At 41.0% G+C, this 13,740-nt stretch overlaps 1 protein-coding gene across 7 annotated transcripts in view; it reads right to left on the bottom strand.

Annotated features, from left to right (window-relative positions):
- Window positions 1-792: 792 nt before the first annotated feature.
- ndufaf6 (NADH:ubiquinone oxidoreductase complex assembly factor 6) overlaps window positions 793-13,740 on the bottom strand; it is a 31,256-nt gene continuing 18,308 nt past the window's right edge. For all 7 annotated transcript variants that reach the window (XM_060922330.1, XM_060922329.1, XM_060922328.1 and 4 more), the window contains 3 exons: window positions 5,416-5,517; window positions 4,802-4,858; window positions 793-1,268 (listed from right to left, as the gene is read on the bottom strand). In XM_060922330.1, coding sequence (XP_060778313.1) covers window positions 1,140-1,268; window positions 4,802-4,858; window positions 5,416-5,517 — 288 coding nt within the window. In that variant the 3' untranslated portion in view covers window positions 793-1,139. The remainder of the gene's footprint in view (window positions 1,269-4,801; window positions 4,859-5,415; window positions 5,518-13,740) is intronic.

Raw genomic sequence — 13,740 nt, 5'->3', positions numbered from 1 at the left:
CACAATGTTGATCGCAAACAGATCAAAACACTGACCGAATCCATGGATGGCAGGCTTTTGAGTGTCCTTGTAAAGAAAGGCGGCTATATTAGTCACTGATTTGTTTTTTTTGTTTTTTTTTTGAATGCCAGCAATGTATATTAGTGAATGTTGAGTTGTTATATTGGTTTCCCTGGTGAAAATAAATGAGTGAAATGGGTATATGTTTGTTTTTTGTTAAGTTGCCTAATAATTATGCACAGTTATAGTCACCTGCACACACAGATATCCTCCTAAGATAGCTAAAACTAAGAAAGCCCTACTCCAACTTCCAAAAATACTCAGCTTTGATATTTATGAGTCTTTTGGGTTCATCAAGAACATAGTTGTTTTTCAATAATAAAACTAATCCTCAAAAATACAACTTGCCTAATAATTCTGCACTCCCTGTATAGTGCTACATGATCAAACCAAATCCGAATGAAACCCAGTGAAGATGAACGCAACACAGCCACAGTAGCTTGAAGAGGTTATTGAGTGTACATCTGACTCACTGGTTCCTTATTCATTCTCAGAGAATACACTTTTTAGATATCTTGTTTAGTAAATACAAAAATAAGACCTTTTATAGCTGTTGCTTGTATTCAGAGCAAGGTGTGCGTGTGTGTTTTAAAAAAGTAAACTATTCATTCTATTTATGCTTCATTTTAAATAAATAACAAAAAAAAAAGCTACTGGACTGAATATGTTTTCAGAAAAACATTCAAGGCAGACAAGAAATCAAAAGAAAAACCACACACACACACACACGACTCAAATTTTAAAATCTATTTTCATTACATATAAACTACGCATAAATTCACAGAGGTGCATGAGCTTTCTGTGTACTGCGTAATTTAGACAAGGAAGGTTTTCTGTTGAATCTCAAACACCTGAGTTTGACAGGCAGGGCAGACGCAGTGCTGTATGTAATCATCCTGTTGTCATTACTGACACTGATTTGGATGTGCAGTGAATTGTATGCTGTGAGAAGAAATCAGGAAAAGGTATTTTACATCTATATTAGAGATTTCCTACAGCACACGGAGTCAGTGTTTGGACTGGCAGTTGTAATAAGAATATAACTGCATAAAATTAGAGGAGCTACTTCTGACAAAACATCAGTATTTTTTCTTCCAAGATCGAAAATAAAGTTGAATCGGCATCAACGGATTCTTCCTCTGGAGACTGGGATGGAAAACATCGAAGTCTACTTTCCTCACTCTCTCCAGGTAATCATCAATAGCAACCTGCAATCACAGACACAGAGCATCAGTTAAATACACCAGTAAACAGCAAACTAATCCAAGAGTTATTTGTTCGATGCTCAAAGTCAATTCCCCCCAGTCAATTTTTAAATCCTGAGCAAGTCTATTAAACGCACCATTGGGATACAATTAAATATAACCCCGATTCCAAAAAAAGTTGGGGCGCTGTGTAAAACAAATACCAACATAATGCAATGATTTGCAAATCCTTTTCAACTGAATACAACACACAGACAAGATATTTAATGTTCAAACTGAATTTTTTTTTTGGTAAATATACTGTACACTTATTCTGAATTTGATGCCTGCAACACGTTCCAAAAAAGTTGGGACAGGGGCATGTTTACCACTGTGTTAGATCATCTTTTCTTTTAACAGCACTAAGCATTTGAGAACTGAACACCAATCGTTGAAGTTTTGAACGTGAAATTCTTTCCCATTTTTGCTTGATATATGACTTCAGTTACTCAACAGTCCGGGGGTTTTGTTGTCATATAGTGCTTCATAACGTGGACACATTTTTAATGGGAGGCAGGCAGGCCAGTTTAGCGCCCACACTCTCTTACTACAAAGCCACGCTGTTGTAACATGCGCAGAGTGTGGCTTGGCATTGTCATTATCTTGCTGTAATAAGCAGGGACGTCCCTGAAAAAGACGTCGTTTGGCTGGCAGCATATGTCGCTTCAAAACCTTACAGCGTTAAACAGTACCTTCACAGATGTGCAAGTTACCCATGCCATGGGCACTAATACACCTACGTACATACCATCACAGATGCTGGCTTTTGAACTTTGTGCTGGAAACAGTCTGGATGATCCTTTTCCTCTTTAGCCTTTAAGACACGACGACCATGATTTTCAAACAATTCGAAACGTGGACTTGCCAGACGACAGCACAATTTTCCACTCTGGATCAGTCCATCTCAGATGAGCTCAGGCTCAGAGAATTTGGCAGCGTTTCTGGATGTTGCTGATATATAGCTTTCGCTCTGCATAGTGGATGCAGTGATGAACTGTATTTACTGACAACAGTTTTCCAAAGTGTTCCTGAGCCCATGCAGTAATATCCTTTATATAATCATGCTGTGCAGCCTGAGGGATCAAAGGTCACGGGCGTTCATTGTTGGTTTTCAGCCTCTTCCATGCAGAAATTTCTCTGAATCTTATGATGATATGGATTGTAGAAGGCGAAATCCCTAAATTCCTTGCAATCGTACCATGAGAGATACTTTGTTCTTAAAAGTGGTGAACCTCACCCTATCCTTGCTTGCGAATGACTGAGCTTTCTGAGGATGCCCCTTTCATAACCAATCACCTGTTACCAGTTATAACCTGTTTACCTGTAGAAAGTGCCAAACAGGTGGGTTTTTTGAGTATTTCACAACCTTTCTCAGTCTTTTGTTGCCCCTGTCCCAACTTTTTTGGAACGTGTTGTAGACATCGAATTCAGAATGCGTGCATGTTTATAAAAAAAAATAATGTTTCAGTTTGAACATTAAATATCTTGGTTTTGTACTGGATTCAACTGAATATGGACCCTTTTCACGTGACGTCACGACAAATGCGGCCGCCATTTTGGACACGTACTACCAGTAGTTTACCACACAGCCAACATTGAGGAACGGCAGCAAAGAAAGTGTTTATTTTCAGCAAGACTTCCATCATGCCACTATATTGTTGTGCACCTGGATGTAGTAACCATCAACAAACAAGGCAAGGTTTATCATTTTATCAGATCCCGACAGAGAAGATGGATAGCGGCCATAAACAGATTGGCAGCCCTCGGCATACCCACGCTTGTGTAGTGACCACTTTGTTGGAGGTAAAACGAATAAAATTAGCCAGAAAAGGCATTACATTGCTGTTAACATTCTGTGGCGGCGAGTGTGTAACCAAATAGGTTAAAATAACCCATTGTAACCTCTTTGTTCTTCTGTAGTAGCTATTGTTGACTAGCTAATGTCAACAAGTAGCTAGTATGTTACTGTAGCAATGTTTACGTTCAGTCATTTGGATGACTGTTAAAACCTTTCAGTCTCAAGTTTTTCCTTTACTGTATTTACTAGTTTACTGTAATTATGATCCGGCAGCTATTTACACCGGATCCAGTGTAACTAGCTGCCGGAGCCAACATCCGAGGTTCCGGAGCGCGCTCCGGCTTGCTCCCCCTCAAATTAAGCAGCGCGCTCCGGCTTGCTCCCGGAGTGCTCCGGCCGAGGTTCTGGAGCGCGCTCCGTATTGCTCCCCCTCAAATTAAGTAGCGCGCTCCGGCTTGCTCCGGAGCAAGCCGGAGCGCACTGCTTAATTTGAGGGGGAGCAAGCCAGAGCGCGCTGCTTAATTTGAGGGGGAGCAAGCCGGAGCGCGCTCCGGAACCTCGGCCGGAGCACTCCTGGAGCAAGCCGGAGCGCGCTCCGGAACCTCGGCCGGAGCACTCCTGGAGCAAGCCGGAGCGCACTCCGGAACCTCGGACGTTGGTGTGTAAGTGTATGGCGATGGGTTTTTAACGACATAGGTATACAGATCATGTGGGCCGAAGTCAGGTAAAGACGAGGGCTTCGTGTACTTCCGTACGTCAGTGAACAATCCTGGTGGAAGCAGGTAAACGTCGTTCTCGAAGCCTGCTAACCTCAATTTTTGCAAATACCTCTCCCTCTGCTCGCCCTGTAAATGCCCTACGTCGCTGGATAGTGAAGATGTTTTCTGCATCTCGCTCCTTTTTCTTGTATGTTTTTCGTTTGTCGCCTTCCTCGCATTCAAACCGATTCGAGCCGAAGTCCACTACATGTCCAAAATGGCGGTCGCGTTTACGAAGGTCATGTGACTGTAAAGGGTCTATAGGTTGAAAAAGATTTGCAAATCACTGCATTCTGGTTTTATTTACGTTTTACACAGCGTCCCAACTTTTTTTTTGGAATTGGGGTTGATCACCAATTTTTCCACAACACTACTTCCAGTATTCCATGTGGGATTTTAATGTTTAGCCTCATCCTCCTGACAGAACATAATCACAAATCATCTAAATACAAAACTGTTTCCTTAATCTTTATATCTAATGGCACCAGCAGTGCTTTTTGCACTTACAAAAACAACATTATGATCACTCAAACCACCTTCAAAGTGACTGACAGTAAAATGTACATTCATTTAAAAAATAATAAGTGAAAATAGGAAGTAATTTTGAGAAAATTACAAAGAAGAAAAGCAAGGTTAGGGTTGGTTTTTTTTTTTGGTAAAGAGCATTAAAGCGTTATGAGGTTTGTTGCCTTGGGGACAGAAAATTCTCTCTCTCTTTCTCTCTGCTTCAGTCATCTCCCTCACTTTACTGCCTGAACTCGGAGCTTTTCTACTGGAGGCTTGAGAAGGAACCATTGTAATAAAGGGATAACTCCGTGTCATGCCATCACTTAGATGTGTAATTAGATGCAGAGCCAGACATGTGAGGTTACGAGGAATCGCACTCCGTTATCGACTGAGCAGTGGTACAAGGCAGGAGCAGAGGAGACTAAATCACTTACTGTTTGAAGAAAAGCAGGCATGGCAGCGTCTGGAACATTTTTACTGAATGATCTTGCCTGTATAAAAACATACACGATTACTGAAGGGTAAATCAGTCACGTTTCAAGCATCTAATATAATAGATCGACAAAATACAGATGCAGATACGAGATTTTGTGAAGCCTGAACAGTGTCTCAGTCATACTAGGCTACTTATTACTCAGATTAGATTAACGCAGCTCATACATTCTACCTGAATATGCAGGACAGACATTTCACTACTTTTGTCATACTGTAATCTTCAAATACATCTACGGCAAATCACAGCATGGAAAAACATGAATTCGGGACTCATTAGTAACCAGCAAGCAACTTTTGAGAACGAAACCCTCTCACTATATGCATTTGAGGGATTCAACCATTACATAAACATATGCATTTCATTTTTTGGAATGCATTTTATCAATAAATCTCCAAATCCCACCAAGAAAGTGTCTATAAATCATTTGAGTAAGTGGCACCAAACAGTGAAGGGAAAGAATCAATCAATCAATCAATCAATCAATCAATCAATCAATCAATCAATCTGTTCAAGCCACAGAAAATAAAATGGAAGATGTGAAAATAGACCTACATGTTGGAGATGAACATGTGCTTGACTGGCAATGTCATACACAACATCCCTGACATTCTGCTCCCTGCTGCCACGGATGAAGTCTTCTTGAGAGGCACCGTGCTGAAAAAGATATGATCAGAGACCTTGAGCTCAGTTCAATTCAATCGCCTTCCCCCACTCACATTTTCTGCCAGTTTGACTCAACCAGTCGAGCCTAACAAGAGTGTAAATGCTATCGAGAGCAGCACATCTCAACTCTGAGCAACTATGATGCACACACACCTGTCGCAGATGCATTGTACTTAATACACATTGAGACGTTGTGCACTTCCTAATTCTTAACCCAACACCTCCGATTGCATAAAACTGGGATTTACACACTTCAGCTCCAGAACAACAATTTTCTTCTTAACTCATGTATATGTATTTATTAGCGATAGATAGATAGATAGATAGATAGATAGATAGATAGATAGATAGATAGATAGATAGATAGATAGATAGATAGATAAAATCCTCTGATACTGAAACATTCAGTATCGTTATATTATATACATTTGAGAAAATATGGATTCATGCCACTTCAACCTCTTCGTGAACCACTAGTTCATACTTTTCGTTACCTCCAGGTTGGATTACTGTAATGCCTTACTGTCTGGATGTTCCAATAAGTGCATAAATAAACTCCAGTTAGTTCAAAATGCAGCAGCAAGAGTCCTTACTAGAACTAGAAAATATGACCACATCACCCCTGTCTTATCCACACTGCACTGGCTCCCAATCAAATTTCATATTGATTATAAAATACTACTATTGACCTTTAAAGCACTGAATGGTCTCGCACCACAGTACCTGAGCAAATTTCTAGTCCTTTATGACCCGCTACGTCTGTTTAGATTAAAATGCATTCTATCTGTTGGTACCTCATATAGTGAAGGCTACATCAGGGGGCAGAGCCTTGTCTTACAAAGCCCCACAGTTATGGAACGGCCTTCCAAGTAGTGTTCGGGAATCAGACACCGTCTCGGCGTTTAAGTCTAGGCTGAAAACATTTCTGTTTAGTCAAGCCTTTTGTTAACAGTGTTTGAGGTAAAGGTGTAGATCTGGAGGGCCCTCGGGCATATACCCCTTTTCCACCAAATCAGTTCCAGGGCTGGTTCGGGGCCAGTGCTGGTGCTGGTTCACAACTCGTTCAACTTGCGAGCCAGCTGAGAACCAGTTTGCTTTTCCATAGCTCGCAGTGCTAAGGGAAGCCACATCATTACGTCGCTGTATACGTCAGTTACGTCGCTACGTTTGCTTAAACCTTGGTGCGAATATCGAAGCAAAAACAACACGGAAGAAGCAGCAGCAACAACAACAATAATAATAATGGATGACTTCGCGTTTGCACAGCTGCTGCTTCTCGTCGCTTAAAAATGGCGATCTTTCGCGGTCTTATTATTGTTGTTGGTCTTAACAACTCCCCCCCCCCCTCCCCCCTCCCTCCCGCTGACGTAAGCGGTTCTTTCCTCTGGCCCAGCAGAGAGTTGGTGCTAGCCTGGAACCAGTTTTTCTGGCCCCAGAGCCAGTTCTTTGTCAGTGGAAACAGAAAACCCGGTTCCAAACTAAGCACTGGCCCTGAACCAGCCCTGGAACTGCTTTGGTGGAAAAGGGGCAATAGAGTGTTTTGGTCAACTGGGATGTATGGATGCTGTCCGTCCCCCACTCTCACTCGTTCACTCAGGTTTGTTGACGGTGTAGTGGTTGACTGCTTTATGTCCCGGGGCGCCCTCTTGTCTGTGTTACCTTCTGGCTCTCCCCTTTTAAGGCCCGGTCACACAGCGCTTTACGGTTTTATCACGGCCAAAACCCGTCAAAAAGTGCTCTCCCGTGAAGCAGACGATATTGTTCGTGTTGATGTCGAAGTTAAGACGTGTTACAGTCGATATACAGACGTGACAGGACGCAGGGGAAAATCGGAACGGCGTCGGACGCGGCAAAAAGTTTTGGACTGCTCAAAACTTTAGACCGCGGACAACCACGGCCGGCACACGTGGTAAAGACGTGCAACACAGGTGAAAAACACGTGATAATCAGTGTCCCGGCCGTTATTAAAACTTGGGGAGACGTGGTAAGACGCGAAAGTTTGGCGGTCTGTCACAGGCAGAGCACGGTCATCGGACGGGTGTTACGCGTTGGTATCACGGGATATAGCGTGTGTTTAGCGGCTTATCACTGAGAAATGGATTTTTCCGCGTACATAGCACTGTCTAAGCCCGTTAAACGACGTCTCAAACAAGTTCTAAATTCGATTGATCACTGTCTAATCACTTCTGCATCACTTCTGATTTGCGGCATGTAAATACCGTAATTTTCTGAGACCTCGGCACTTGCAGTCTAGATGTCAAGGGGTGAACATGAACCCTCAACGCTGTGATGTCCTCATCTTAATGCTCCAGCACCAACAGAACCAACTGATACAGGCTCAACATATCCTACCGCTTTTATATGCGCAGCAAGCCGCTCTTCCAACGACGCTGAGCCGCGGTTACCCGTGATTTGGCAGTGCTATGGCAGTGAAACAGCCGCCGACGGCCATACCCCGTACAAAGTACGGCAAAGCCAAAATTGACCAAAAATTACCACTTACGACCACGTCCACCTGATTTTTGTATCTTTTTGTACGTGATATAGACGCGGAGTGCTGTGTGACCGGGCCTTTAGTTATGCTGTCAGAGTTAGCCTTGCTGGAGTCCCCATGTATACGGTTCTTACTCTAGGTGAAATTGGGCATACCCTACAACCTGTGTCCCCCCCCAATCTCTTCCCTCTGCCTGTCCCTCTCAGAGTTACACGTCAATCCTGAGACACCAGTGGTGCTGACCTCTTTTGCCCTTCGGACCTACCTGATCCGTCCTGATGCCCTACTTCTAGCTGGATTCTCATCGCATTGTTCCTGTAGAGGACAGCCCCACATGGACAGTTGAAAGTCGCACTTGGAGGATGCTCTGGACTCTTACAGTAATGCTTTTATGGCTGAGGACTACAGTTGACTTGCTAACTTTAGGACTGCAGTTGTCATGAACAGTTTTGCACTCAAGTTTCCATCAATGAAGAGTTTATAACTTCAACAAAACAGACTTCAGGTTAAAACTATAATGATTTTCCTGGTTACACAGTCATACTTTGTGACTGTATAGGACACAGTTGTAGAAGCGAGTTATTTATAAATCACGTTGTCTGTTATCACCCAAATGAGGATGGGTTCCCTTTTGAGTCTGGTTCCTCTCAAGGTTTCTTCCTCATGTTGTCTAAGGGAGTTTTTTTTCTTGCCACAGTCACCACAGGCTTGCTCATTAGGGATAAAATAGCTCAAGTTTAAGGTCTTTAATTTTCTGTAAAGCTGCTTTGTGACAATGTCTGTTGTTAAAAGTGCTATACAAATAAGCTGGACTCTTCAGCATAGCCACACGAATTCAGTTTATTAGCTATTTAGAGACCGACGTCCCAACTCTTACTGTTAATGCTCCACAAAGAACTCCTCAAAGCCTCACAGATCAATCCTTTAAATCACACAATGAAGTTACAGCTCTACACACGCTTCAAATAAATTTTAGTCAACTGGTAATTGGGCAATTAAATCCTAACTGAACTCTTAAGGCTTAAATTTACTAAGCTGTACTTTAACCTAACAAAACAACAACAACAAAAAAATCATCCATTTATCTTTTCAAGTCATATTTCTAAAGCAAAGAACAAATATCTGGAAAATAGTAAATGGATTTGGGAAAAAAAAATAAATAAATATACACACACACACACACACACACTAGTGCATCTCAAAAAATTAGAATATTGTGAAAAAGTTCAATATTTTCCATTAGTTATTTAAGAAAGTGAAAATGTTATATATTATAGACCCATTACACAAACTAAAATGTTTCAAGCATTTTTCTATTTTAATTTTAATCAGTATGGCATACAGTACCAAAACAAAAAAAAAAAAACAACATCTCAAAATATTAGAATATTTCATTTCGAGTTTGAGTAAAACAGTATGAACACAGTGTATCTCTCGGTCTAGTTCAGTACACACAACCACAATCATGGGGAAGACTGCTGACTTGACTGTTGTCCAGAAGATGATCACTGATGCCCTCCACAAGGAGGGTAAGCCACAAAAGGTCATTGCTGAAAAGGGTGGCTGGAAAAGGTGCACAAGCAACAGGGATGGCCGCAGTCTTGAGAGGATTGTCAAGAAAAGTCGATTCAAGAACTTGGGAGAGCTTCACAAGGAGTGGACTGAGGCTGGTGTCAGTGTATCAAGACCCATCACGAACAGACATCTTCAAGAAAGGGGATACAACTTTTGCATTCCTAATATCAAGCTACTCCTGAGCCAGAGACAATGTCAGAAGTGTCTTATCTGGGCTAAGGAGAGAAAGAAATGGACTGTTGCTCAATGGTCCAAAGTCCTCTTTTCAGATGAAAGCACATTTTGCATTTAATTTGGAAATCACGGTTCTAGAGTCTGGAGGAAGAGTGGAGAGGCACAGAATCCAAAGTGTTTGAAGCCCAGTGTGAAGTTTCCACAGTCTGTGATGATTTGGGGTGCCATGTCATCTGCTGGTGTTGGTCCACTGTATTTTATCAAGTCCAAAGTCAACACAGCCATCTACCAGGAGATTTTAGAGCACTTCATGCTTCCATCTGCTGACGAGCTTTTTGGAGATGCTGATTTCCTTTTCCAGCAGGACTTAGCACTTACCCACAGTGCCAAAACTACTACCAAATGGTTTGCTGACCATGATATTACTGTGTTTGATTGGCCAGCCAACTTGCCTGACCTGAACCCCAGAGAGAATCTATGGGGTATTGTCAAGAGGAAGATGAGAAACACCCGACCCAAAAATACAGACATGCTGAAGGCTGCTATCAAAGCAACCTGGGCTTCAATAACACCTCAGCAGTGCCACAGACTGATCACCTCCATGCCACACCGCATTGATACAGTAATTCATGGTAAAGGAGCCCCAACCAAGTATTGAATGTATAAATGAATATACTTTTCAGAAGTTGGACATTTCTGTATTGTAAATCCTTTTTTTTTGATTGATCTTAGGGAATATTCTAATAATTTGAGATACTGGATTTCTGATTTTCATGAGCTATAAGCCATAATCATCAAAATTAAAACAAAAAAGGCTTTAAATATTTCACTTTACATGTAATGAATATAGAATATATGAAAGTTTATCTTTTCGAATTAAATTATGAAAAAAAAGGAACTTTTTCATGGTATTCTAATTTTTTGAGATGCACTAGTATATATAAACTAACAAACACTGACATGCTGCAACAGTGCCCCCTGCAGTCTGGATTTCAACATTACCTCAAACAAACAAACAAACAAACAAAATAAAGCACTAACTAATACATCATTTATGTTGGACTAGGTCTGGACAGATGACCTGGAATATTTGCTCACCATCAACTAAATCCCTGAATCTAATTTACAGCAAGTCCCCATTTGTACACAGATTTCCCCAAACAGACCAGGAGTATGAGCTAAACTGATCACTTACATAAAACGGTCATACTGCGATTGCATAAGGATCAGTCCCATGTTCACAATCAGTCTGGTGTGTGTAACTCACTTGAGGACTGTGTGTGCTGATGCTGTTCGCAGCTGCAGTGTAAGAATTAATTCCCTCTTCACCACACGGTGCATAATTAAGGTACCATTTCCTGGATAGTACTAGACACCATGTTAATAACCAAAGTGCACTGTAAATCCGGCGAACAATGAGGTACATTACCTCTGCACTAAAGCACCACACTGCACAGAGATACCTGTCTGGAGCATGCACCTTTGATATAAATGAAAATAACTCTTGTTTAAATGATGACTAAAGTCAACAGGTACAGTAAGGTGCAAACGTCAGAGACCACCATCTTGTTTTCAGTCAGATGGTCATTCAGTATTTATGACTAATCATTAGGGCATTAATTTCATTTTCCGTCAAACAGGCATGCAGTACTTATTTATGCAGATCAAGATTAAAAAGTCACTGGTACAAATAACATATTTACAGCTTTCATGCTGTTTTTACCTAGTAATTTTCCGTTAAATATTTCGTTGTCTCCGTTACTGCGGCCACATGTACACTATGGTGCGCCATATAGTACAGTCCATATCATAAATATAGAATGACTGAGGGTGGATTATTTCAGGCACGGAGGTGGAAAGCCTGGGAAAACCTTTCCCCGTGGTAATACTTTGACCATTTATAGTCATTTATAACTCCCTGCTCCTTTTTTTAAAACCCCGAATCATAAAAAGTTGGGACAGTATGGAAAATGCAAATTTAAAAAAAGCAGTAATTTCTAAATGTACTTTGACTTGTATTTCACTGCAGACAGTATGAACCCCAAGATATTTCATGTTTTGTCTGGTCAACTGCATTTCATTTGTTAATATACATCCATTCCTGCGTTTCAGTCCTACAACACATTCCAAATAAAAAAAAAATGTTAGGACGAGAAGTGATTTAAGGCTAGTAATGAGGTAAAACAATTAAATTAGGGCCGTCAAACGATTAAAAAATTTAATCGCGATTAATCTCAGAATTTCATATAGTTAATCGCGATTAATCGCATTTTTTTAAAATCTATGTAAATGAATAAGGCTTTTAAAGTGAAATGTTACAATTAAAATGGTGAACACATTTTATGCTAAAAGTACTTGTTAAAAACTGCTGGGACAAGAGAAAATGGTACGGGAGTTTATTCACTCACATACTAGGCAGTACTGAACATACAAAACACAAAATTGGATTTTGTGATGGATTAGGGAGCTGTAGTCTCAAATATAAAACCTGTAGTCACATACTACTGTGTCTCAGTTCAGACATGTGTGACAAAAGAAAATAAAAATGAAATAAAACTTCAATTGTGCTGGAGTTGTATTCAGTCACAGCCTATAGGACTTCACAGTGCTGTGCAAACAAAAATAAATTGCAGTTGGACTTCAAGAAAGACATTTAGTGTCATATCACAGTGCTACAGCATACTGAAATCTCACTTTACAAAAGTATTTTAGAACTGCAAAGTGCATACCAAAACCAACTCAATCACACTCTACTTTTGAAATGAAACTTCCCATTTAACAGACCTTTCTCCATCACTCACACTTACTCTTACTGAAGCAGCGCGCGACAAGCCTCAACAGGAACTACGGGTGACTCGCAGGGCCAAATTAGAATTTGCGTTAACGGCACCATTTTTTTAATCACGATAAATTGAGATCGCGTTAATGCGTTATTATCGCGTTAACTTCGACAGCCCTAAATTAAACAAATGATGTGATTTGAAACGGGTGATGTCAACAGATCACTGTATCATGACTTGGTACAAAAAGGCCTAGTCTTTGAGGAGCAAAGATGGGCCGAGGATCTCCAGTTTATCAAAAACTTACTGAAATGTTTCAAAACAAACATTCCTCAAAGAAACATATGAAGGGATTTGGATATTTCACCCTCAACAGTGCATAATACCATTAAATGATTGAAGGTATCTGGAGGAAATGTTGGAGGGCAAGGGCACAAGCCTAAGCTGAACACCAGTGATCTCTGATCCCTCAGATGGCACTGCATCAAGAACCGTCATTCATCTATAGCTGATATAACCACATGGGCTCAGGAGTACTTTGGCAAACCTTTGTGAAACACTACAATATGGAGTTACATCCACAAATGTCAGTTAAAACTTTACTGTGCAAAAAGGAAGCCTTATGTTAACTGTGTACGGAAGCGCTGTTGACTTCTCTGGGTTGAGAGGTATCTGGGATGGACCATCACACAGTGGAATGTGTATTGTGGTCAGATGAATCACTATTCCAGGTCTTTTTTGTAAGAAATGGACACTGTGTGCTCCACACCAAAGATGAAAAAGACCATCCAGACTGTTCCCAACAACAAGTCCAAAAGCCAGGGTCTGTCATGGTATGGGGTCGTGTCAGTGCCCTTGACAAAGGTAACTTACACTTCTGTGATGGCAGCATTAATGAAGAAAAGTACAGTTTTTCGAGCAACATATGCTGCCTTCAAGACGACAACTTTTCCAGGGATATTTCAACAAGATACTATAAAACCACATTCTGCACACATTACAAAGGCATGACTGCGGAAGAAGAGAGTGCAGGTGCTGGACTGGCCTGCCTGCAGTCCTGACCTGTCCCTAATAGAAAATGTCTGGCAAATTTTGAAACGAAAAATATGACTCTGATGACCTTGAACTGTTACACACCTTAAGACCTGTTTGCAGGAAGAATGGGACAATAAAACACCTGAAATGGTTCAT

This window comes from Neoarius graeffei, chromosome 5 (genome assembly GCF_027579695.1).
Source record: "Neoarius graeffei isolate fNeoGra1 chromosome 5, fNeoGra1.pri, whole genome shotgun sequence".
Taxonomy (NCBI): Eukaryota; Metazoa; Chordata; class Actinopteri; order Siluriformes; family Ariidae; genus Neoarius; species Neoarius graeffei.
Note: the sequence above shows the minus strand (reverse complement) of the source record. Positions and strands in the feature narration are given on the sequence as shown.